The sequence below is a fragment of the Enhydra lutris genome, unplaced genomic scaffold (genome assembly GCF_002288905.1).
Source record: "Enhydra lutris kenyoni isolate GAN:26980312 unplaced genomic scaffold, ASM228890v2 scaffoldscaffold23, whole genome shotgun sequence".
Taxonomy (NCBI): domain Eukaryota; kingdom Metazoa; phylum Chordata; class Mammalia; order Carnivora; family Mustelidae; genus Enhydra; species Enhydra lutris.
Genome location: NW_019154107.1, coordinates 19,752,384 through 19,776,002, shown reverse-complemented (window position 1 = coordinate 19,776,002; position 23,619 = coordinate 19,752,384). Strand labels below are relative to the sequence as shown.

At 39.3% G+C, this 23,619-nt stretch overlaps 1 protein-coding gene across 1 annotated transcript in view; it reads left to right on the top strand.

Moving 5' to 3' along the window:
- Positions 1-8,725, top strand: part of LOC111150491 (sushi repeat containing protein, X-linked) — a 122,535-nt gene extending 113,810 nt beyond the window's left edge. The window contains exon 10 of the mRNA XM_022507964.1: positions 8,193-8,725. Coding sequence (XP_022363672.1) covers positions 8,193-8,376 — 184 coding nt within the window. The 3' untranslated portion in view covers positions 8,377-8,725. The remainder of the gene's footprint in view (positions 1-8,192) is intronic.
- The last annotated feature ends 14,894 nt before the right edge of the window (positions 8,726-23,619 follow it).

Genomic DNA, 23,619 nt, shown 5'->3' with positions numbered 1-23,619 from the left:
TTCTTTTTATCCTTCATTTTGAAAATGTGGTATAACATGCTAACAGATTTTGAACCATCCTTGCATCCCTGAAAGAAACCCCATTTGATCATGGTGAATGAGCCATTTAATGTATCGTTGAATTCAGCGTGCTAGTGTTTTCTTGAGGATATTTGCAACTATGTTCATTAGGGATATTGGGCTTTCCTTCTAATGTCTTCATCTGGTTTTGGTATTAGGGAAATGCTGGCCTCATAAAATAAGTTTGGAAGTGTTCCCTCCTCTTCCATTTTTAGGAACCATCTGGGAAGGACTGTTACTATTGTTTGCTATAATTCACCAGTGAAGATGTGTGGACCTGGTCTTCTGTTTGGTTGGAAGTTTTTTGATTACTGATTCAGTATCCTTACTAGAATTTGGTGTGTTCAGATATTTCTACTCATGATTCAGTTTGGGAAAGTTTTATGTTTCTAGAATTGTATACATTTCTTCTGGGTTGTCTAATGTGTTAACATATAATTGTTCATAAATAGTCTATGGTTTTCTGTATGATTTTCTGTATTCTTATGTTATCAGTTGTAACATCTCTTTCATTTCTGATTTTACTTATTTGAGCCCTCAGATTTGAGCCCTTATTTGAGCTAGATTCTTGGTGAATCTAGCTAAAGATTTATCAATATTACTATCTTTTCAAAAAGCTAGCTCTTCTTTCATTGATCTTTTCTATTGTCTTTTTAATCTGTTTCATTTATTTTCACTCTGAACTTTATTTCCATTCCTTTTCACTCTGAACTTTGTTTCCATTCTTCTATTTTGGCCTTTACTTGTTCTTTTTCTGGTTGAGGTGTAAAGTTACATTATTTATTTGATTTATTCTCTTACTTGAGGTTAGGCATTTATCACTATCAATTTTCCTCTTAGAACTGTTTTTATTACATTCCATGAGTATTATTATATTTTCATTTTTTTGGTCTCAAACTACTTTGTTGATAAATAGAATTTTATTGACTTTTTCCCTAGAGAACAAACTAACACATAAAGTACCATATATTTTAAAAGGGCACTAGTCACACGAAACATTCTCCAGAATAGATTACCTATTAGGCCACAAAGCATGCCTTAACAAATTGAAAAAGTGATAGTCATACCATGCATGCATCTTTTCTGGCCACAATGCTATGAAGCTAGAAGTCAACCACAAGGAAAAAATCAGGAAAGACCACAAATACATGGAGGTTAAAGAACATACTATTAAACAATGAATGGGTCAATCATCAGGAAATCAAAGAAGAAACAAATGAAAATGAAAACAATGGTTGAAGACCATTGAAATGCAGTAAACCCAGTTCTATAAGGGAAGTTCATAGCAATACAGGCCTACCTCAAGAAGCATGAAAAGTCTCAAAAAAAAAAAAAAAACTAATGTTTTACATAAAGTAGCTAGAAAAAGAACAAACAAAACCCCAAACCAGCAGAAGGAAGGAAATAATAAAGATTTAGATCAGAATAAATGGTATAGAAACTAAAGACCAATAGAATAGATAAGTGAAACCAGGAACACAACCTAGAAGATAGGGATGAATACTGAGAAACCTATAACCTACCAAAGCTGAAATAAGAAGAAAGAGAAAACTAGAACAGACTGGTTACCAGCAAAGAAATTGAGCCAGGAATCAAAAACCTGCCAACAAACAAAACTCCAGGGCCAGATATCTTCAAAGGCAAATTCTACCAAACATTTAATGAAGAGTTAGTACCTGTTCTTCTCAAAACATTTCAAAAAAAATGAAAAAGTAAGGAAAACTTCCAAATTCATTCTATGAGGCCAGCATTACCTTGATACCAAAACCAGATAAAGATACCACAAAAAAGACAAGTACATGCCAATTTCTCTGATGAACATAGATACAAAAGTCCTCAACAAAATACAAGTAAACTGAATCCAACAATACCTTAAAAATTATTGCAGGGCACCTGGGTGGCTCAGTAGTTAGTAGTTAGGTGTCTGCCTAAGGTTCATGAACCCATAACAATCCTAGAGAACACAGACCATAACCTCTTTGACATCAGCCACAGCAACTTCCTTCTACATATGTTTCTTGAAGCAAGGGAAATAAAAACAAAAATGAACTACTGGGACCTCGTCAAGATAAAAATCTTCTGCACAGTGAAGGAAACATTCAGCAAAACTAAAAGGCAGCCTACTGAATGGGAGAAGATATCTGCAAATGACATAGCTGACAAAGAGTTAGTATTCAAATACATATAGAACTTATGCAACTCAATACTCAACAAATTATCTAATTTTAAAATGGGCAGAAGACATCAACAGACATTTTCCGGAGAAAACTTACAGATGGCCAAGAGATGCATGGAAAGATGTTCAACATCACTCATCATCAGAGAAATGCAAATGAAAACCACAATAAGCTATCTCCTCACACCTGGCAGAATGGCTGACCTCAACACAAGAGACAACAGGTATTGATGAGGATGTGGAGAAAGGGGAACCTTTGTGCACTGTCGCTGGGAATCAAACCGGTGTAACCACTGTGGAAAACAGTACGGAGGTTCCTCAAAAAGTTAAAAATAGAGCTACCCTCTTATCCAGCAATTGCCCTACTAGGTATTTACCCAAACAATACATTTTATGTTTTTGGTGTCACAACTACATCTTTTTATCTTGTGTATCTCTTAACTTATTGTAGTTACAGTTCTTACTACTTACATGTTTTAACCTTTTATACTACCTTTATGTGATGAATCCACTAGCTTTTCTATATATTTACCTCTACCAATGAGATGTATACTTTCTTATGTTTTCTTGTTACTCATCAATGCCCATCCTTTTCAGCATAAAGAAGTCCCTTTACCATTTCTTGTAAGGGTAGTTTAGTGATGATGAACTCCTTTAGCTTGTCTGCAAAACTATGTCTCCTTCAATTCTGAATAATTTTTTTGAATAGACTATTCTTGGTTGGAAGCTGTTTTCTTTGAACACTTGCAATGTATCATGCCACTCCCTTTGGCCTGCAAGGTTTCTGCTGAAAATACATGCTGATAGTCCTCTGGGGTTTTCCTGTAGGTAACAAGCTGTTATTCTCTTGCTGCTTTTAAGGTTCTCTCCTTGTCTTAACTTTTGACATTTTAGTTATAATATGTTTTGGTGTAGATCTCTGGTTTCTTCTTATTTAGAATTCTCTGGGCATCCTTGATCTGGTTGTCGGTTTCTTTCCCCTGTCGGGGAAGTTTTCAGCCTCTTTGTCTCTCTCCTCCTTCTGGGACCTCTTGTGTACAAATAATGGAATCATATATGCAAATGTGAGTCTGCTTGGCATTGTTCCATATGTCCTGAAAGCTATTTTAATTGTTTACACGTTCAGAGCAGCAAAAAGAAAAAAAGAACTTTAAATTCTTCTTTCCTGTCTTTGAATTCACTATTTCTCCATCTAGTTTCTTGTTGAATTCCATACACACACACACACACACACAAATTTTTTACATAATGGTTCTAATATTTAATTTAATTTCATTTTTTCAGTGTTCCAAGATTCATGTATTTTCACATTTTGTTATTGAAATCTTCAGCTCTGTGACTTCTGTTTGATACTTTTGTATATTTTCTTTTTTAGAGTTCTCAATGGACTAGACTGTTCTTTTTCCAAGTTCTGAGAGCATTTTTATGATCATTACTTTGAATTCTTTATCAAGTAAATTACTTTTCTCCATTTTATTAAGGTTTATTTTCCAAGGTTTGATCTTGCTACATTGTTTGGAGCATCTTCTTCTGTTGTATTAGATGAAACAGCCATTTCTCCCACTGTTGAAATGGTGGTCTTATATAGGAGATGATCCTTATTAGTCATCTGTTGCTGTAGCTTTTGATGGTCTCTCAAACCTTTCTGAGTCTCTAAGCAGACTATTTTATTTTCAGTAGCTTCCAATATCTGAGATTGTGCCAACATGTATCCATGTACCAAAGGTGAGAATCTTAGCACTTTGATTCAGGCTCATTGGAAGCGAGACCCCCCCAACCAGCAGCTGTTAAGGATACAAACATATACACAGTGTTGTGGGACTGTTAAGTGTTAGTTCCACTGGTCATCTGAGCTGCATGATCAGGAGGTGTCCCCTGGGTGGCAGTCAAAAAACTGGGACCTCAGACAACTGCACAAGCTCCTTTCTGGGACATATGGGTGAGCTGTAGTGAGACAAAGGGACAGCACCAAAATGGCATCCCTGGGACTATGTTTCCTGAGAGCCCCTCTGTAGGTTCCTAGCTGTGTGCTGAAGCTGAAGGCTGCCCCTCAGGAGGAGGTTCCAGGATAAACAAATGGGAATTTTTCACAGGAAGATGGGATCTGTTTTAATCTGTCCATGCGGTGCCCCAGGCCGGGGTTAGCTTACCAAGAACGGTCTTCTTGATTGATACAGTCTGGTGGCAGCCCGGAATGCAAGTCTTTTTGGCCTCTGGAACCTGTGATCAAAGGGTATCCTCTGGGTAGCATCCACAAAATCCATTTCACCAGATGTAAAAACTGGGGCAGCAGACATCTGTGAGCTCTCCTCCAGTAGATGCTAGCACTCTGGAGAGCAGCAGAGGCACAGTACAAAGATAGCATCTCCCCTCCAAGGTCTCGGAAGGGTTTACAGTCAGTCCCTAGAGGTCGATTTAAGAAATCCGCCCCTCGTGCCATAGCTATGATGATAAGCGAATAGGCCTCTTTCAGAGAAAGACTAAACTCCTGGGTCTGAACGAGTGGTGGTCTCCTGCGGGTGGTTGCTGTTTCAGAACTTTATCTTGTTAGTTACTGGCTTGTAGGACCTGTAGGTGTCAGCAACATGGGCTCAAGAGCTAGATGATGTACAAGTGTCCTAGCAGCATCATCAGCAAGTATCAGGGAGCCAGGGAAGGTGTGCAATCCTTTCTGGAAAATACTACAGAGCTGTAGGGAGGCAGATGGTGTGTGTGAAGTTAGGGCCCATCAGCTCAAGTGAAGCCAAGGGGGGCATGCAAAGGGTGGTACTCACTGAAACGGGGATAAAGAGAGATGGAGGGGGACAGTGTTAAGGAGAGAGAGACACACACACAGTGAGACCAAGACATGAAGAGTCATAAGGAGGTGGTTAGGGGGAAAGGGGGGGAGAGGAGCAAGGGAGAGAGAGACACACACAAATGGAGGGGGGTAGAGGGATATGAGGGAGAAGAATGAGAGAGAGACGTACAGAGTGGGGGAGATGGCCAGAGGGGCTGGGGGGAAAAGGAGGAAGAGGGGTGGAAGCTGGGACCCACAGACAAAGACTGGGACCTACATGGGAAGAGAGAGATAGAGGTAGAAAGGCACCAACCCAGAGATACACATACAGAGAAAGGGAGACAGAAACAGAGGGAGAGAGAAAGAGAAGGATAAAAAGGAGAGAAAAGGAGACACAAAGCAGGAGCGGGAAAAGGAGAGAGAAATGGGGAATAAGTGTGCAAAGGACAGATGGAGAGAAGATGAGTGCGACAGAGATGGAGTGCTTGTGAGAGCTGGGGAGAGAGAGAGAGATGGACAGAGCTGGAGGGAAAGCAAGCCTGAGGGACAGATTAGGAACAAAAGAGCTCGAGTGTGTACAACAGGGAGCAAGGGATGGATGGAGAGGGACAGAAGAAGAGGGAGAGCTGGATGGAGAGAGACAGCGCCCACCAGCTTTAGAAGGCAGGACAGCACAAAGATGGCACCTGCTGGCTGGAGTGTGAAGTAGTAGCCCAAAGGCCAAAAATAAAATAAGAGATGGCTTCCACTGGCTTTAGCAAGACGGAGTGTGAAAATGGCACCCACCAGCCTCTGTCCCTGAGGCTCAGTCACACACTTAAAAATGATCAAAGGAGCTTCTTTCACCTGATGTCTAGGTGCTTTTCAAATGGCTCCTTCTGGGCTGCCCTTTGCGGGGAGTTTGTAGGTTGAGCCCTGTAAGTACCATTTCTCCGTTTACCACAGACCACGTCTCCTGTGCTTCGGCCCTATTGGTTTTCAAAGCTAGACATTTGGGGGAGCGTGCTCATGTGCAGATCTCAAAAGACAGGGTTCCCTACGTGGGCTGAAGAGACTCTGATCCTTAAAGAAAAGCTCCAGGTTTTCAGTTCCCTCATGATTGGTATCACTGTGCTGGGCGTGTGGCTATTTTGCTGAGACTGTGTTTCATCTTTTCATACCTGCTTCAATGTGGCTTTGTTCTCATTTCCTGATATGCAGTAGTCGCTCTGCCTGGTCTCAGGTTTTTTGGTTTTTTTTTTTTTTTTTTTTTTCAGAAGAAACTGTTCCAGATGTAGTTGTAAAGTTGTTGTGTCCATGTGAGGAGGTGACTTCAGGATCTTCCATTGCCATCTTGAAACAGAACAGCCTGTATTATTTTTTTGAGTCTACAGAGTTTTCTAGAAGATTCTCCAGAAAGCGCTCATTACAGGCATTTGTGTAACTCCAACACAATGCTGGCAACACCCCTCAGCCTGTGGGATGTCCCATCATCCATCTCCAAGATTTCTGTGGTCTATCGGGCATGGTGGGATACATTTCCAGTGACTGTTGATCACCTGCTGACCTGAACACTCATTTCTTCCCATGGTTGTTTTTCCTCTTTATATTCTGTCCATCAAGGCACAAGGCTCACATGAGGAGCATGTGTGGTAGCAGATGGTGGCACCATGAGAGATTGCCACCCTAGCCTCAGAAGCACTAGAGCATCAAATGCTACGTTTCCTCAGTGGTTGCCCTTTTCCCACAGACTCCAACCGCCACAACACGTGGCCTTTTTCGCCCTCCAGACCAGCTTTCTTTTCTACTCTTGTTCTCTGGGACCATTCTGCATTAAGACATCCCTCTCTCCTCTAGAAAAACCTAAGTACTCCTCTTTTTAAAGATGCAGAGCAGTTTATCTCCATTTTGACCCACTTCATGGTCTACAAACACTCAATTCATGCATTTCTCAGTCTCAGGAGACCTGGTAGAGAGATTTAACTGTTGTCTTTCTTTCCTTCTAGTCACTAGCAGCAGATTAGCAATTTAAGCTTCCCACTGAGATAAAACAGAAATTATTCCCATCTTCCCCAAAACTCTCTTAAACGGCAGAAGCAAGTATCGTCAGTTTGGATTTTGAGTAGCAATATTTTCCCCTTGATCCTTGGGTGGGAGGAAAAATATTTCACTTTAAATACAGATGGCAGTGTATAGTCTGCCTTACATAGAACGTCTAGCTAAGTAAATTCAAAAGTAAAACCGAGAAGAGACTGAGTGGGCTCAGCTGATCAACTTGTTTGCTTTCCCTGGCAGTTTTCATCTAAACACGCTTCTGTTGCTACAAAAATCATTATTTTCCACAAGATAAATTCTAGTGTGATAGAGTAGGAAAAAAAAAGATCAGACTTTTTTGGGAGGGAATTATCTGAGGTACAAATCATAATGAACCAAGTTATTGGACCCGGAGCATAGACCAAGCTTAATCTCCTCTAACTGCCGTCCTGAGCTGGCTACTGCGTGAGCCAGAATGGGCCACCATTACAATGTTTGGAAGCTTACTTCGATCACCTTTGCCTAGTCCACGGTTTTTCAACCTTAGTACTATTGACCTTGGGGGCTGGCTGACTCTCCTTTGGGGGAGGCTTTCCAGTGGGTCTGAAGACATTAAGCAGCATCCCTGTGTTGCTAGAGGCTAGAAGTACCCCTTCCACTGTGCCCACGGAAAATGTGTCCAGACATGGCCAGATATTCCCTAGAGGGCAAAATCACCCCTATTAACCATGGACTTAGTTCTAGTATGTACCTGGTTGTGCAGACCTAGTCTGTAAATTTGGGTTGACTCCAATTTAACGCAGAAGATCTGTTAGGACTGTTGTACACACACTGTAGTAACTGTTGGCACCCAGCGCATCAAGGGAGGCCCAGGATCTTGCTGATGGGTATAAAGCAGTACCACTTACCCTTGCAGGCGCATACCAGTCATTTGCGGGAATCTTGTTAATAACTCGGATCTATTTCAGCACGTTTGGGGTGGAGCCTGGGATTCTCCAGTGACGCTGTTAGTCCAAACACCATACTATGAGTAGCAAGGGTCTTTAGATGAGTAAGTCTGCAGTAGTAAGCCTTTCTCTGCCCACAGTGTCACTATAGGGCTCTGGCTGGTCCAACAGAACCCTTGGGAGTCCGGTTTGACAGTCTTCTCTCTGTCTGCCCTAGGTTGTTGCTGCGTATCCCACTCTACTCCTTCAGTATGGTGCTCGTGGATAAGCATGGCACGGACAAGGAGCGCTATGTCTCCCTGGTGATGCCTGCGGCCCTCTTCAACCTGATCGACACTTTCCCCTTGCGAAAAGAGGAGATGGTGCTGCAAGCCGAAATGGGCCAGACCTGTAACACCTGATGTGATGGTTCCTCCTCTCGTTCTCCACAGTACTAGGCACACGGAAAGGCCAGAAAAATATTCTTGATGTACAGATTTTTATTTGTAATTTTTAAAGTCTATTTTAATATGAGCTTTCTTTGCACTTAAAAATTACCATGGTGCTTTTTGTACTTTGAAGTGTACTCCCCAGAAATGGTGACTATGATAGGTACTCTTTCTCCTTATTCCAATCATGGCTGGTCAACTTTCTAGAGAAATTAGAAAACACAACCTTCTACATGCCTTCAGTGTGTTATTCAGTGTAACACATAACTTACTTCTATTTTGTTTTTTTATATAAAACATATTAATAAAATATTTTGGAGCAAATTTACTAAAACTTATTTTGTTTTAAGCCCAAGCCCTACTTGGCTCAGTGGTTTTAGGAATGGAAAAATGTACTTACTTTCATCAGGAGGAACTCAGCTGAGCTGGGAGAGCTCCCTAACTCTCTAACAAACTCACCTTCCAGGTGGTAGAGTAGCTCATGACAGCAACAAGTCAAAAATCAAAGAGGTAAGCCTTTGATCACTCACTCTGACAGCATAAACAAAAAGCACCAATTGTCTTTTATTTTTCCCCAATGACCATTGTTATGAGTCAGAGGTCAGAAGGATCAGCAAAGACAGAGGGATCATCACCCTGTTGTGGGAATTCCATGTTCTGGGACCCTCCCCTTGAAGATAGTCCTACCAGGCCACGCCCAAAGCCACAAGTGCTAAACACACACTTACCTCCAGTCTGCTAACACATTTTTAATGTGTGCACTCAGAACCTTAGCAGCAAGTCAGTTCCCATAGGAGAAACTAAGAACTTGTGCTATGGCACTACTTTCTGGCAAAAAAAAAAAAAAAAAAAACTCCCTAATTACTAACCATTGAACTATTAGAATCAAAGTAAACAGACATTCGGAAGATGGAGAAGAAGGATCTGTGCTCACCTTATCCCATGGGCACATCGAGTCATCAGCTACACGTATAAAACGAACTCTGACAATTGCCTGAAGACTGGCAGAACAGATCTTCTACAGCTGGTCATAGAAAGAAGGCCATGTCACAAAAGGTAAGAGGAGTGGAGATATGGTTGCGAACCAGACCCCTGGCACAACTAACTGCGAAGAGGAGGGACATCACAAACATGGAGGAGACAACCAGACCCCACACCACGTACTTCCCCATAACGTCTGGCTGTGGAAACTACTGGGGCTTCACTCTGGAAGAGCCCAAGGGTGATAGGAAACCGAGTTCCTGTCCTTAAAGAGCCAGCATACTAAATAACAGCCCAAGACCCAGCACGGAAGCAACAGCTTGATAAGCACCTAGGGCGTACATGATGGAGATTGATGAACCAATCTTAGAATGCATGTCAGAGATCTGCAGATTCCTCTGGGAACAAAAGTACTGGTGGGCACCATTTTTTCTTGCTCTTCTCCAGCCCAGACAGCCAGATGCTTATAGAAGCCACCTCTAACACTGTCCATCTCTCTTGTTAGCACAGCATGCTTCCACCCTGGCCATCTCCCGTGCAACCACCCAGTTCAACCTGCCTGCCCTGCCTCAGTGGGCAGGCAGCCCTGGCCAGGACCGCCCCCTGCAATGTGATGGCTGCTCCCCCACCAGCACACGCACAGCTCCAGCAGCAAGACCTTTCAGCTATCTGTTCATGGGGCACACCCTGCCCTTTGGTGCACCTGCAGCTGTATCAGAAAGGCTAACTGTGGACAGCTAGGCTGACTACCGTCCTTGCCCATGAAGGAGCCTGGGGTGACTGCAGCCAGACCTCTCAGCAGCACAGAGAATAAAACTGCCCAATGCATTCAGAGTAGGCAAAGCAAGTTATTGCAGACAGCGGAGCTGGAGACATTCATGGCTCAGCCACAAAAGGAGAGTGTACACAGATGACATGGGATACCCTAGAGTGCCTGAATCTGATGACCAGGTGGGACTGTGTTACAGGGCACCGCAGGACCTTTTACACAAGGCCATTACTTTGAAGAACAGGAAACAGGGCTGACCTTCCAAATACACAGAGGCACAGGGTTGGAGAAAATGTGGAGACAGAGAAGTGTGTCCCAAATGAAAGAACAAGACAAAATCACAGTAAAGGAACTAAATAAAACAGAGATAATATTGGTCATAAAGATACTCATTGGACCGGAGAAAAGAGTGGATGGACTCACTAAGAACCTTAACGAAGAGATATGAAATTTAAAAAAGAACCAGTCAGAGCTGAAGAATTCAATAAGTGAAATGAAAAATTCATAGAGGGAATCAATAGCAGATGAAAGAATGTAGGAAAAAAATGGATCAGCAATCTGGAAAATGGTAATAGATAGCAACCAAGCTGAAAAGGAAAAAGAATAAAAAAGAGTAGGTTAAGGGGATTCTGTGACATCATCAAATGTCCTAACATTCACATTAAAGGGGTCCCATAAAAAGAAGAGAAAGAGAGGAGTCAGAACATTTATTTGAAGAAATAATAGCTGGGGAAGGAAACAGACATCCAGGTCCAGGAAGCCGAGAGAGTCCCTAGGAAGATAAACTCAGGTTTGTCTTTTAATAATAATTAAAATGGCAAAAGTAATGATAAAGATTTAAAAGGAGCAAGAGAAGACAATTATATACAAAAGAAATCCTGTAAGGCTGTCAGATGATTTTTCAGCAAAACTCTGCAGGCCAGAAAGGAATGGCATGGTATCTTCAAAGTGATGAAAAAACCTACAACCAAGAACACTCTAGCCAGCATAGCTATCATTTAGAACAGGAGAGAGAAAGAGTTTCCCAGATAAGAAAAATTAAAGGAGTTCCTCAACCCTAAACCAGCCTTACAAGAAACGAAGGGAGAATTCTTTAAGTGGAAAGAAAAGGCCATACCTGGAAGTATGAAAAGTATAAAAGGAAAAAATTTCACAGGTAAAAGCAATCAGATAGAAAAGGCAGATTAATCACTTATAAATAGCCAGTGTGGAAGTTAAAACACAAAGTAGTAAAATCAATTATATCTACAAAAATTAGTCAAGTATATACAATTAGTATATATACATAAAACAGGGAGAGGGAATTTAAAATTTAGTGTTTTTAGATCGTGTTCAAACTTAAATAACCGTCAGTTTATTATAGAGTACTATACACATAGGATGTTATGAGAATGTAATGATAACCACAAATAAAAAAACCTATGGTAAACACACACACACACAAAAATTAAATCCAAGCAAAAATGAAAGCAAGCTATCAAACCACAAGGGAAGACATCAAAAGAAGAAAGGAACAGAAGAGAACTACAAAAGCAACAAGAGAAAATTTTCCAAAATGGCAATAAATACTTAGCAATACTTACCAATAATTACATCAAATGTAGATGAACTCAATGCTCCAGTCAAAAGATAGAGGGTGACTGAATAAGTAGAAAAACCAAACCCATCTATATGCTGCCTCCAAGAGAGTTACATCAGACATACAGACTAAAAGTGAAGGGATGGAAGAAGATATGCCAATGGAGCAAAAAAAAAAAAAAGCTGAAGTAGCATTGCTTGTATCACACAAAAAAGACTTTAAATAGACTGTAGCAGGAAATAAAGAAGGCCATTACATAACAATAAAAGGATCAATTAAAAGGATATAACAATTGTAAACATCTATGCACCAAACATAGGAGCACCTAAATACATAAAGCAAATATTAATAGACATAAAGGGAGAAAGTGAAAGTAACAAAACAATAGTAAGGACTTTTACACCACGTTAACATCAATGGATAGATCATCCAGACAGAAAATCAACAACCAAACTGTCCTTGAATGGCACATTAGCCCGGGACCTAACAGCTACATATAGAACATTCCATCTACAAAGAGTGGAATACACATTATTTTCAAAGCACATGGAACATTCTTCAGGATAAATTACATGTTGGGCCACAAACAAGTCTAAAGAAATTTAAGAATACTGAAATATCTAAAGCATCTTGTCTAACCCCAATGATATGAAACCAGAAATCAATTATAATTTTAAAAACTAGAAAAAGTAGGCCAAAAAATAACAACTTATGACAAATAAAAAAATTTTAAAATAAATGAAGACAAATAAAAATGAAAACATTGGTCCAAAATCTTTAGGACACAGAAAAAGCACTTCTAAGAGGAAAGTTTATACTGATTCAGGCCTATATCAAGAAACAATATTCAAGCATGGAGGACATTAGGAGAAGGGAAAAAATGAAGGGGGAGAAATTGGGAGTGGGAAACGAACCATGAGAAACTATGAAATAACTGGAGGGTTTTAGAAGGGAGGGGATGGGGGGATGGGTGAGCCTGGTGATGGGCATTAAGGAGGGCACATATTGCATGGAGCACTGGGTGTTACATGCAAACAATGGATCATGGAACACCACATCAAAAACTAATGATGTACTGTATGGTGACAACACAATTTAAAAAAAAAACGTATTTTTAAAAAAACAAACTAACCTTATACACCAAAAGGTACTAGAAAAAAACACACAAAGCTCAAAGCTAGTAGAAGGAAGAAAATAATAAAGATTAGAGGAGAAATAAATAAAACAGACACACACACACACACACACACAACAAGAATAGAAAAGTTCAATGAAACCAAGAGCTGGTTCCTTGAAAAGATAAACAAAATTGATAAATTTATAGCTAAACTCATCAAGAAGACAGGACTCAAATAAAATGGGAAATGGAGGATGAGAAATAAAAACACCACAGAAATGTAAAGAATTATAAGAGAATATTACAAAAACTTATATGCTAACAAATCGGACAACCTAGAAAAAAAAAGGATAAATTTCTAGAGACATAATTTTCCAGAACATGAACCAAGAAGAAACAGAGGAGTGAGGAGTTAAGATGGTGGAGGGGGAGGCAAACCCTAAATTGGTCTCTTCCCTTGAATACAACTAGATAGTTATCAAATCATTCTGAACACCTGAGAAATCAGAGATATGAGAAAGCAAATGCTGCAAGTTCTACAAGTAGAAAAGTGGCCACCATTTGAAGGTTGGAGATAAGGAGATTAAATCTAGTGTGATATAGCTGAAGATATGGCAGAGAGAGGGAGCCTGCTTAAGAAGGCTACCGTAAAGTATTGTAAACAGAGGAGTTCAAAATGGGAACTTCTAGAAGTCTGCTACAGTGGGGGATGCGCCTGGCTTAGAGGTGTTCAGGTGGAAAAGCAGGGCAGAATCCTAGGTGGGACAGCCCGGTCTCAGGATCCCCAGGGGGGTCACAAGAAGAACAGGGATGCCTGAGTGCAACAGAATTTCCAGGCATCAGAGCGGGGAAGCTGGCTGAAAACAGCGAGTCCAGGCACCAGCTTTCTGCTCTGTGTTGCCATAAACTGAACAGCTGCATGGTCTGGGGACCACTCTCCTAGTGGGGGCCCAGCAAAATGCAGAAGTGTAGCAAGACTCCTTCCCTCTTCCGAGAGGAAGAGTGCACAAGAGTCCATAAAATTTAGAGTTTAAAACAGTTGTGTGCTTGAGATAAAAATGCTTGGTCACAAGTTGGGTGAACAGAGTTCTGACCAAAACTTGGGAGGCAAGAGTGACTGCTTTTCTGTGAGGGCTCACTAAAGGATGGGGGACAAGACTTTCAGTTCCAGGGCTAGAGAGTAGGCCACGGCCATATTGATACCCCCCACCCCACCCCAAATCAGGGCTGAAAGCCTTCTGGGAGCAAAACAGTACCACCTAGTGGAGTCCCGAGCCACTTACCCCAAGCCCTGCCTCTGCGCACTGGAGGCCCATTTCCACTAGGGCAAGTGCACCAGAGAATCAGCACAGCAAGCCTCTCTCCTAGAAGACCAGCACAAACAACGGGCTCTCACCAAGTTCACTGATCACAGAGGGCTGCAAATCAGACAAAGACCACATCGAGAAAGAGAATTACCAATATCCTTGACAAACATGAATGCCAGAATTCTCACCAAGATAGTAGCCAGTAGGATCCAACAGTACATTAAAAGGATTATTCACCACGACCAAGTGGGATTTCTTCCTGGGCTGCAAGGGTGGTTCACAATCCACAAATCAATCAATGTGATACATGACGTTAATAAATGAAAGGATAAGAACCATATGATCCTCTCAATTGATGCGGAAAAAGCATTTAACAAAATACAGCATCATTTCTGGGTTGAAACTCTCCACACTGTAGAGATAGAGAGAACATTCACCAAAATCATAAAAGCCATCTACGTAAAGCCCACAATGAATATCATTCTCATTGAGGAAAACAGAGATTTCTTCTAAGGTCATGAACATAGCAGGGATGCACACTCTCACCACTTGTTTGACATAGTACTAGCAGTCCTAGCCTCGGCAATCAGACAACAACAACAACAACAACAACAACAAAGGCATTCAAATTGGCAAAGAAGAAGTCAAACTCTCACTCTTCACAGATGACATGATATTGTATGTGGAAAACACAGAAGCCTCCACTCCAAAATTGATAGAACTCATACAGGAATTCAGTAATGTGACAGGATATAAAATCAATGCACAGAAATCAGTGGCACTTCTATACTTAATAATGAGACTGAAGAAAGGGAAATTAAGGAATTGGTCCCATTTATAATTGCACCAAAAGCCATAAGATACTTAGGAATAAACCTAACCAAAGAGGTAAGGAATCTGTACTCTAAAAACTATCGAACATTTATGAAAGAAATTGAGAAAGACACAAAGACATGGAAAAATATTCCATGATCGTGGAAGAATAAATATTGTTAAAATGTCTATGTACCCAGAGCAATCTACACATGCAATGCAATGCCTATAAAAATACCATCAACATTATTTACAGAGCTGGAACAAATAATCCTAAAATTTGTATGGAACCAGAGAAGACCCTGAATAGCCAGAGGAACGTTGAAAAAGAAAACCAAAGCTGGTGACATCACAATGCCAGACTTCAAGCTATATTACAGTGGTGTAATCATCAAAACAGTATGGTACTGGCACAAAAACAGACACATCGATCAGAACAGAACAGGGAACCCAGAAATGGACCCTCAACTCTGTGGTCAACTAATCTTTGACAAAGCAGGACAGAGTATGCAATGGAAAGAGGACAGTCTCTTCAATAAATGGTGTTGGGAAAACTGGACAGCCACACGTGGGAGAATGGTACTGGACCATTTTCTTTCACCATGCACAAAAACAAACTCAAAATGGATGAAAGACCTCAATGTGAGAAAGGAATCTATCAAAATACTAGAGGGTAACACAGGCAGTAATCTCTTCAACCTCGGATGCACCAACTTCTTGCTAAACACTTCTGCAAAGGCAAGGGAAACAAAAGCAAAAATGAACTATTGGAACTTCATCAAGATAAAAACCTTCTGAACAGCAAAGGAAACAGTCAACAAAACCAAAAGGCAACCTACAGAATGATAGAAGATATTTGCAAATGACACATCAGATAAAGGACTAGTATCCAAGATCTATAAAGAACTTTTTTTTTTCAACTTCAACAATTTGTTGTATTTCCTTCCAGTGTTTCAAAAATGCGTATATTCACACTTTTTCTTTCAGAAAATGGGCACTGGGCTGGAGTTTTGAGTCCCACTTTTCCTCATAGCATATTCCATGTCATTTAACGATATTATTAAGAACCTTTGTTCTGGAAACACAAATTCCAAGCTAAATATTTTACATATGCATACATTATTTCATTTTTAGACAACTTTTTTCATTTTACAGATGGGGAAATGATCTCCAGATCTTACATAACTTGCTGCAGGTCCCAGTTATAAATGGTGAACCAGGACTTGAACCCTAGTTTCTCTTACTCTAAAACCTGAATGCTTGATCGCTAGAAAATTCTGTCCCTTACCATAGTTAAAAGCAAAATCGCTATATGGCTGTAAAATATTCAGCTTGTATATGTTCCAACCTTAATAAATCCATTTATTATAAAGAACTTTTCAAACTCCATACCCAAAAAACAAATAATCCAGTCAAGAAATGGGCAGAAGACATGAGCAGATATTCCTCCAAAGAAGACATACAAACAGACACATGAAAAAATACTCCATATCACTTGGCATCAGGGATACAAATCAAAACCACAATGAGAGACCTCCTCACACCAGTCAGAATAGTGAAGATTAACAAGTCAGGAAACCACAAATGTTGGCAAAGATGCAGAGAAATTGGAACCCTCTTACACTATTAGTGGGAATGCAAGCTGGAAATGGTTAAAGAGATTCCTAAAGAAGTTGAAAATAGAGCTACCTTATGACACAGCAATTGCACTACTGGGTATTTACCCAAAGATACAAATGTAGTGATCTGAAGGGACACCTGCACTCCAATGTTTATAGCAGCCATGTCCACAATAGCCAAACTGTAGAAAGAGCTGAGTTGTCCACTGACAGATGAATGGATAAAGAAGATATGGTGTTGTGTGTTCGTGTGTATACACGATGGAATATTACTCAGCCATCAGAAAGAATGAATACTTACTGTTTACATTGATGTGTTTGCAACTGGAGGTTATTATGCTAAGCAAAATAAGTCAATCAGAGGAAGACAGTTATCATATAGTTTTACTCATATGTGGAATATAATAGCACAGAGGATCATAGGGGAAGGGAGGGAAAACAGAATGGGAAGTCATCAGACAAAGAGAAAAACCATGAGAGACTCTTAACTATAGGACACAAACTGAGGGTTGCTAGAGGGGAGGTGGGTTGGGTATTTGGGTGATGGGCATTAAGGAGAGCATGAGTTGTGATGAGCACTGGGTATTATATGCAACTGAATTGAACACAACAGCAGAAACTAATGATAATAATATGTCAGCTAATTGAATTTAAGTAAAAATAAAAGAAGAGAAGTGGGGAATGAGGAGGTTATCAATGCTACCTTTCAAATAAGAGATACTGGAGTATGGAAAAAAGAACACTTATAAGCTATGAAAAATGATACAAGGGAAAGTCATTTACTTTCTAAGTAAAAGGATTTACTTAGGATTGTCTTGAAAATATACCAAAGATACAGGGAGGTTATTTTCCTACAAAATATCTGTGTGGAGGAGTGGTGGTCCAGAAGGCATCACAGAAAGATCTGGGATTGACTCAGAGCAGTAGGAGAATGAAATGTCAACAGAAGACTAGTTAGAAGATTGGCAAGATGTCTCATGCTTATAATTAACGATTATAAAAATAAGAGGCGTGGATAAACCTGGCAGGTTCTGAAGTCCCCATTTGCAGAGTACCCCTATTTTGGTGCCAGGACTGACCCTCATGGTGATCTCTGTGTAACCTGTCTTAGACTTCAAGACAGGAAGAGCCAGGTACAGCCCTCAAATGTGGCTAGAACTGAGCTCATGGTAGGTGCTGGACTTGTCTCTTCCTGTCTTGGAGTCTAGAAGAGTTTATGCAGGAATCATCATGAATCCCAGAAGGTAATAGGATTTCCTAGAGAGTCGTTAGTTCCATGTGTGGGGCAGGAAAACGCAAAAGGGAGCCTGAGACAGTTTGCTGTTGTCACAACATAAGAATACTTTCAGAGGTAACCAAGGTAATATTTCTTAAAAGTAAAGATAAAGAAGGAATCCCTCAAAATCAATTAAAAATACAAACAACAAAAAAAATGAACCAAAGATTTCATCGGACAGTTCAAGAAGAAGACATGTGAAAAGCCAGTAAGCATAAGAAGTCATCAGGGAGATGAAAAGTGAAAACCACAGAAAAATACCCCTTGAGTGGTTACGATTAAAAAGACCAATATACTCAAAAAATTAAAAAAAAAAACCAAATGTAGCAAATTGTTATTAGTGAATCTGGGTAACAAGTACTCAAGAATTCTTTACTCTCTTTCTCTCTTCTTTTTTTTTTTAGAAAGAGAGAACAATTGAGCATGAGTAGGGGGGAATGGGTAGAGGGAGAGGAAGAAGGTATCTTAAGCAGGCTCCATGCCCAGCATGGAGCCCAATGCAGGTCTCGATCTCACAACACCAAGATCACGATCTGAGCTGAAATTTAAAAAGTTATTAAAAGTTAGATGCTTAACTGACTGAGCCACCCAGTTGCCCTGGGAATTCTTAACCCTTAATGAAAATTTTCACTAAGTTTGAAATTATTTCAAATTAAAAGTTAAAAAAATTACACCATGAAACTAAAACTGTTTGATATCCAGGGCAAAAAATGAACCCGTTTGAATGAAGTCTCCTTTTGGCGGGGGGAGGAATAATAGTGAAAGTGTTGGCAGGATACAGAATGACTGGAACTCTCCTACACTGCTGGTAGGAGTGTGAAATGCTGAAACCATCCTGGAAAACTGATAGTTTCTTATAAAGTTAAACATATAAGTTCCTTAAAACCTAACAATTCCACTCCTAGGTGTGTATTCAAGAGACAAGAAAATGTAGATACACAATTGCAGCTTTATTCATCATTAACTCTGCTGGAAATTGCCCAGGGGAATGTTTAACCTGGCATGATGCCATACTACCCAAAACAAAAATATACAAACTACCGATCTATGCTGTACTGATATGATATAAAATTATCATCCTGAGGGGAAAAAGCCAGACTCAAATGAGTACACATATTATACAATTCCCTTCACATGAAATTTTTTAACAAGTAAAACTTTTCCATAGTGACAGAAACCAGTACAACAGCAGTTTCATCTGCTAGGAAATAAACTGATTGGAAAGGAGCACAAAGGAAGCATCATGGGTTATTGGAAAACGTCTACCTTGATAGGGATGTAGGTTAAAGCCCAAGTGCCAACAATTTGAACACCAAAAATATGATCATGATTAATGTCAACTAGAGCCGCAGTCTACAATGATGTAAAATGGTCAAAAATCACAAAGTATGTTTCAAAATGGCATATGTAATGATGAGAATTGATCACAAAATGCAGGTGTGAGTGCAAGATGTTGGACAAATGCCCAGCTGCTAAGACCGAAGGGGAAGACTATGAGAAAATGAGTGTCTGATGATGGCCCTTAGCCCAACATCAGAACCATCCAGGTAAGAGGATGTTAAATTAGACTCACTCTGTGGATTGTGGGGGAAGAAAGTGTTTCTAGAACACCACATAGGTGGAGGAGAACATATTTTCAAGGACCTGCTATGGACTCTTATCTTCCTACAGATGAGGACATGGCCTTGCTGATCTTGGTTCAAAGATGGGAGGAGACAGGGGTTCCACATCATTTAGCAGCAGAAGAGCTCACATCATACTAACTCTCCTGCTGATAATTATAACTCTGGAAAACCAGAAAAAAAGGTGGTTTGAATTCACTGGAACTCAGTAAAAAGCAGGCAAAAACTGGAGAAGATATGACCCTGAAAGAATGGAAACACACTGAATGATCTCCATATTTAGCTTCTGAAGCCTCTGAGGCTCTTTCCATTTGCTTGATGAACTGTGCATGGAAGTCAAGCAGAAAGCCATAGTCTTGGCTGAAAATTCAGAGGACAGAGGCAGGGTGGCTACAGAGACTGGAAACTGAGAAACATGGGAGAGAAGAGAAAGCCATAGTGAAGGAGGCTCTGAATCTGCAGATAATTTTTTCTCAAATCTTTAACTGACCCCTGAGTTGTACATGTGCACAGTCAACTTCCAAGGAGTCCAGGTGGGAAAAGAACAGTTGAAGGTAAAAGAGCTCAACAGACAGCTCAGCAGCAGGTCCGTGCCCGAGATCAAGTCATGTTAAAGGGGTTCACTGAACAGCTGAGGCTTCGATGGAAAACCCAGAAGTAAAGACTAAGCCTCTGGACCAAGAAAAACCAAAACAGACCTGCTCAACAAATCCTAAAACCAAGCTTCCACGAGTTCAGGAAGATATGTCCACGAGTTCAGGAAGATACGCTGGTAATTTAACTGTCTGCAAGAACGAAAATGAGGTCAACCTATATGGTAAGCATTCCCTTAAGTTAGCAGTTCTCAAATCTTGGGAAGGCTCCAACGCACTTTTGTTTATGTGGGTGATATCTACCAATACTTATTGTGTTATAAATACAAACTAATAAGGAAAAAAATCTCATTTATAATTGCATCAAAGAGAATAAATACCTTTTAAAAATAATACTTAGGAATAAATTTAACTAAGGAGGTGAAAGACCTGTTCACTGAAAACTATAAGACAATGATGAAAGGAATTGAAGATGACACAAATAAATGGAAAAAGATTCCATACTCATAGATTGGAAGAATTAATATTGTTAAAATGCACATACAACCCAAAGCAATCTACAAATTCAATGTAATCCTTCCCTAAATTCCAATGGCATTTTTCATAGAAATAGAACAAACAATCCTAAAATTTGTGTAGAACCACAAAAAAACCCCAAATAATCAAATCAGTCTTGAGAAAGAGGAACAAAGCTGAAGGCACCATGCTCCCTGATTTCAAACTATATTGCAGTTATAATAATCAAAACAGTATGGTATTAGCATAAAAATAGATCAAAGGAACTGAATAGACAATCCATAAATAAACCCACACATATATGGTCGATCCATTTATGACAAGGAAGTCAGGAATATATAATGGGGAAAGGATAATCTCTTTAATAAATGGTGTTTGGAAAACTGGACAGCCACATGCAGGAGACTGAGTCTGGACCATTATTTTATGCCATACATAAAAATTAACTTACAATGGATTAAAGATTTGAATGTAAGACCTAAAACCATAAAACTCCTAGAAGAAAACATAGGCAGTAATCTCCTTGACTTTAGTCTTGGAGAGGATTCCTTGGATCGGATTCCAAAAGCAATAGCAACAAAAGCAAGAAATAAACAAGAGGGACCACATCACACTAAGAGCTTTTTACACAGCAAAGGAAATCATTTTTTAAAATAAAAAGGCAACCTACTAAATAGAAGACATTTGCAAATCACATAGCTAAAAAAAGGGGTTGGTATCCAAAATATATAAAGAACTCATACAACTCCAAAGCCAAAACCCAAAAACTAATGACATACTATATGTTGGCTAATTGAATTTAAATTTTAAAAAAAGAGTGGAAGATCTGAATAGAAATTTTCCCAAAGAAGATATACAGATGGCCAACAGGTATGTGAAAAGATGCTCAGCATCACTCATCATCAGGGAAATCCAAATCCAAATCCCATTGAGATCTCACCTCACAACTGTCAGAATAGCTAGAATCAGAAAGACAAGAAACAAAAGTGTTGACAAGAATGTAGAGAAAAAGGAAACTTCATGCATTGTTGGTGGGAATGTGAACTGGGGCAGCCACTGTGGAAAACAGTATGGAGGTTCCTCAGAATATTAAAAATAGAATTACCACGTGATCTGGCATTTCCACTTCTGGATACTTACCCAAAGAAAACAAAATCAGTATCTCAAGAAGATATAAGCACCCCTACATTCACTGCAACATTATTTACAACAGTCAAGATATGGAAACAAGCTAAATGTCCATTGATAGATGAATGAGTAAGGAAAATGTATGTGTGTGTGTGAAGAATATTATTCAGCCGTAAAAAATATGGTCTTACATTTACAACAGCAGCATGGATGGATCTTGAGGACATTATCCTAAGTGAAATAAATCAGAGAAAGATAAATCCCATATGGTGTCACATATATTTATAATCTAAAATGGCAAAGAAGCAAACCAAAAAACCAACCTCAAAATTACAAAAGATTTATTGGTGGTTGTTGGGGGTGAGGGGTTGGGGATGGGTGAGATGGGTGAAAGGGATCAAACGATAGAAACTTCTAAATATAAAATAAGTCATTGGGATTACTGTATACTATGGCAATTATAGTTAATACTGTAATCCATATCTGAGAATTGCTGAGAGAGTAAACCTTACAAGTTCTCATCACAAGAAAAAGATTTTTCTAACTATATATGGTAACAGATGTTAAATAGACATATTGTGATCATTTTACAATATATACAAGTATTAAATTGTGTTATATACTTGAAACAATGTCAGTTATACCTTAAAATAATATGGGTGTAAAAATTATAGCATTCTTGGTATTATGGGTCAAGTATAAGTTAATAGGAGGCTAAAACAGAAATTTTTAAAAATCTGTATTTAATTCATTTAGAAAAAATAACAACCTCATGTTAAAATAGTTATTTTATATTTTTCAGTTATAGTTACATAATTAGTTACATAGTTATAGAGTTAGTTTATATTTTTTAGAAAATGAAATATGCTTCTCAAAAAAAGTGAGCTATGTGACATTTTACATTATTACTAGTGTTTTCAAAGTTTGCCATGAAAGCAGACAGTTAGATTCTCATATCTGCTTTTCTATTCAGCCTGTTGTAATACCAATATATTGTTTTGATCGAAGCATATAAAGAAAATCTGGCTTCACAGAGATATATATTTGGACAAGAGAGGAGTATTTTAATAGCTTATTTATATAACTGGATGTTTTTCTTTGACTTTTCACCAAAACACAGCAAGTAGTCGTTCCTTCAGATTAATGTCATTATAGAAAATTTTTTATATTCTATTGCATTAGAGTCCATTGGTCTATCTTGCACTTTGAATGGATCTTTTACCCATGCATGACTTTCTACCTTATACATTGGTCATTTAGAAAATATTGGTTCACTGAGTCAGGCAAACCTTCCAAAGGTCGAGAAAATTTGTTCAATAGTATCAAGAAAATTCACATCACCATCGATCTTTTCAGAAAATTCTCTGTGTTGGGAAGCTGTCATACTCAAAAAAGGTGTATACCAGGTTCTCAAAATTCAAATTTTTACTTCAAAGCTCAAATTTTATAATTGTCAATAAATACTCAGTTGTTTTTCTTGAAACGACGGGCATACATTGTTCATTTGTGAGAAACTGTCCGCCCAGTCCTCAAGACTGTGTGACAATGGTTCATTTGTCATTTGTTCTTTCAAATAATGAAATGGTGAAAAATGCAGCCAGTTCAATTTGCAGCTCAAAGGCACAAAGGCTTTTCCTTGTGACAGCCCTTGTACTCTGCCATGTACGAAAAAATTAAAAACATGCATTTAAAGGTCAGGATTTAATAATGTTAATAATTTTCCCTGCTTCATGAAGGATTTTCTTCAATCCAAGTGGCATTTTATGTATTTACAATGCGTGCATAAAGGCAAAGAAACACACTACCTTGATTTATGCTAAAGTAGCTGCAGTTTTACTCACCATTGATTTCAGACCATTGGTGCAAATGTCGACGCGGTGAAAAAAAGCAAGCTAA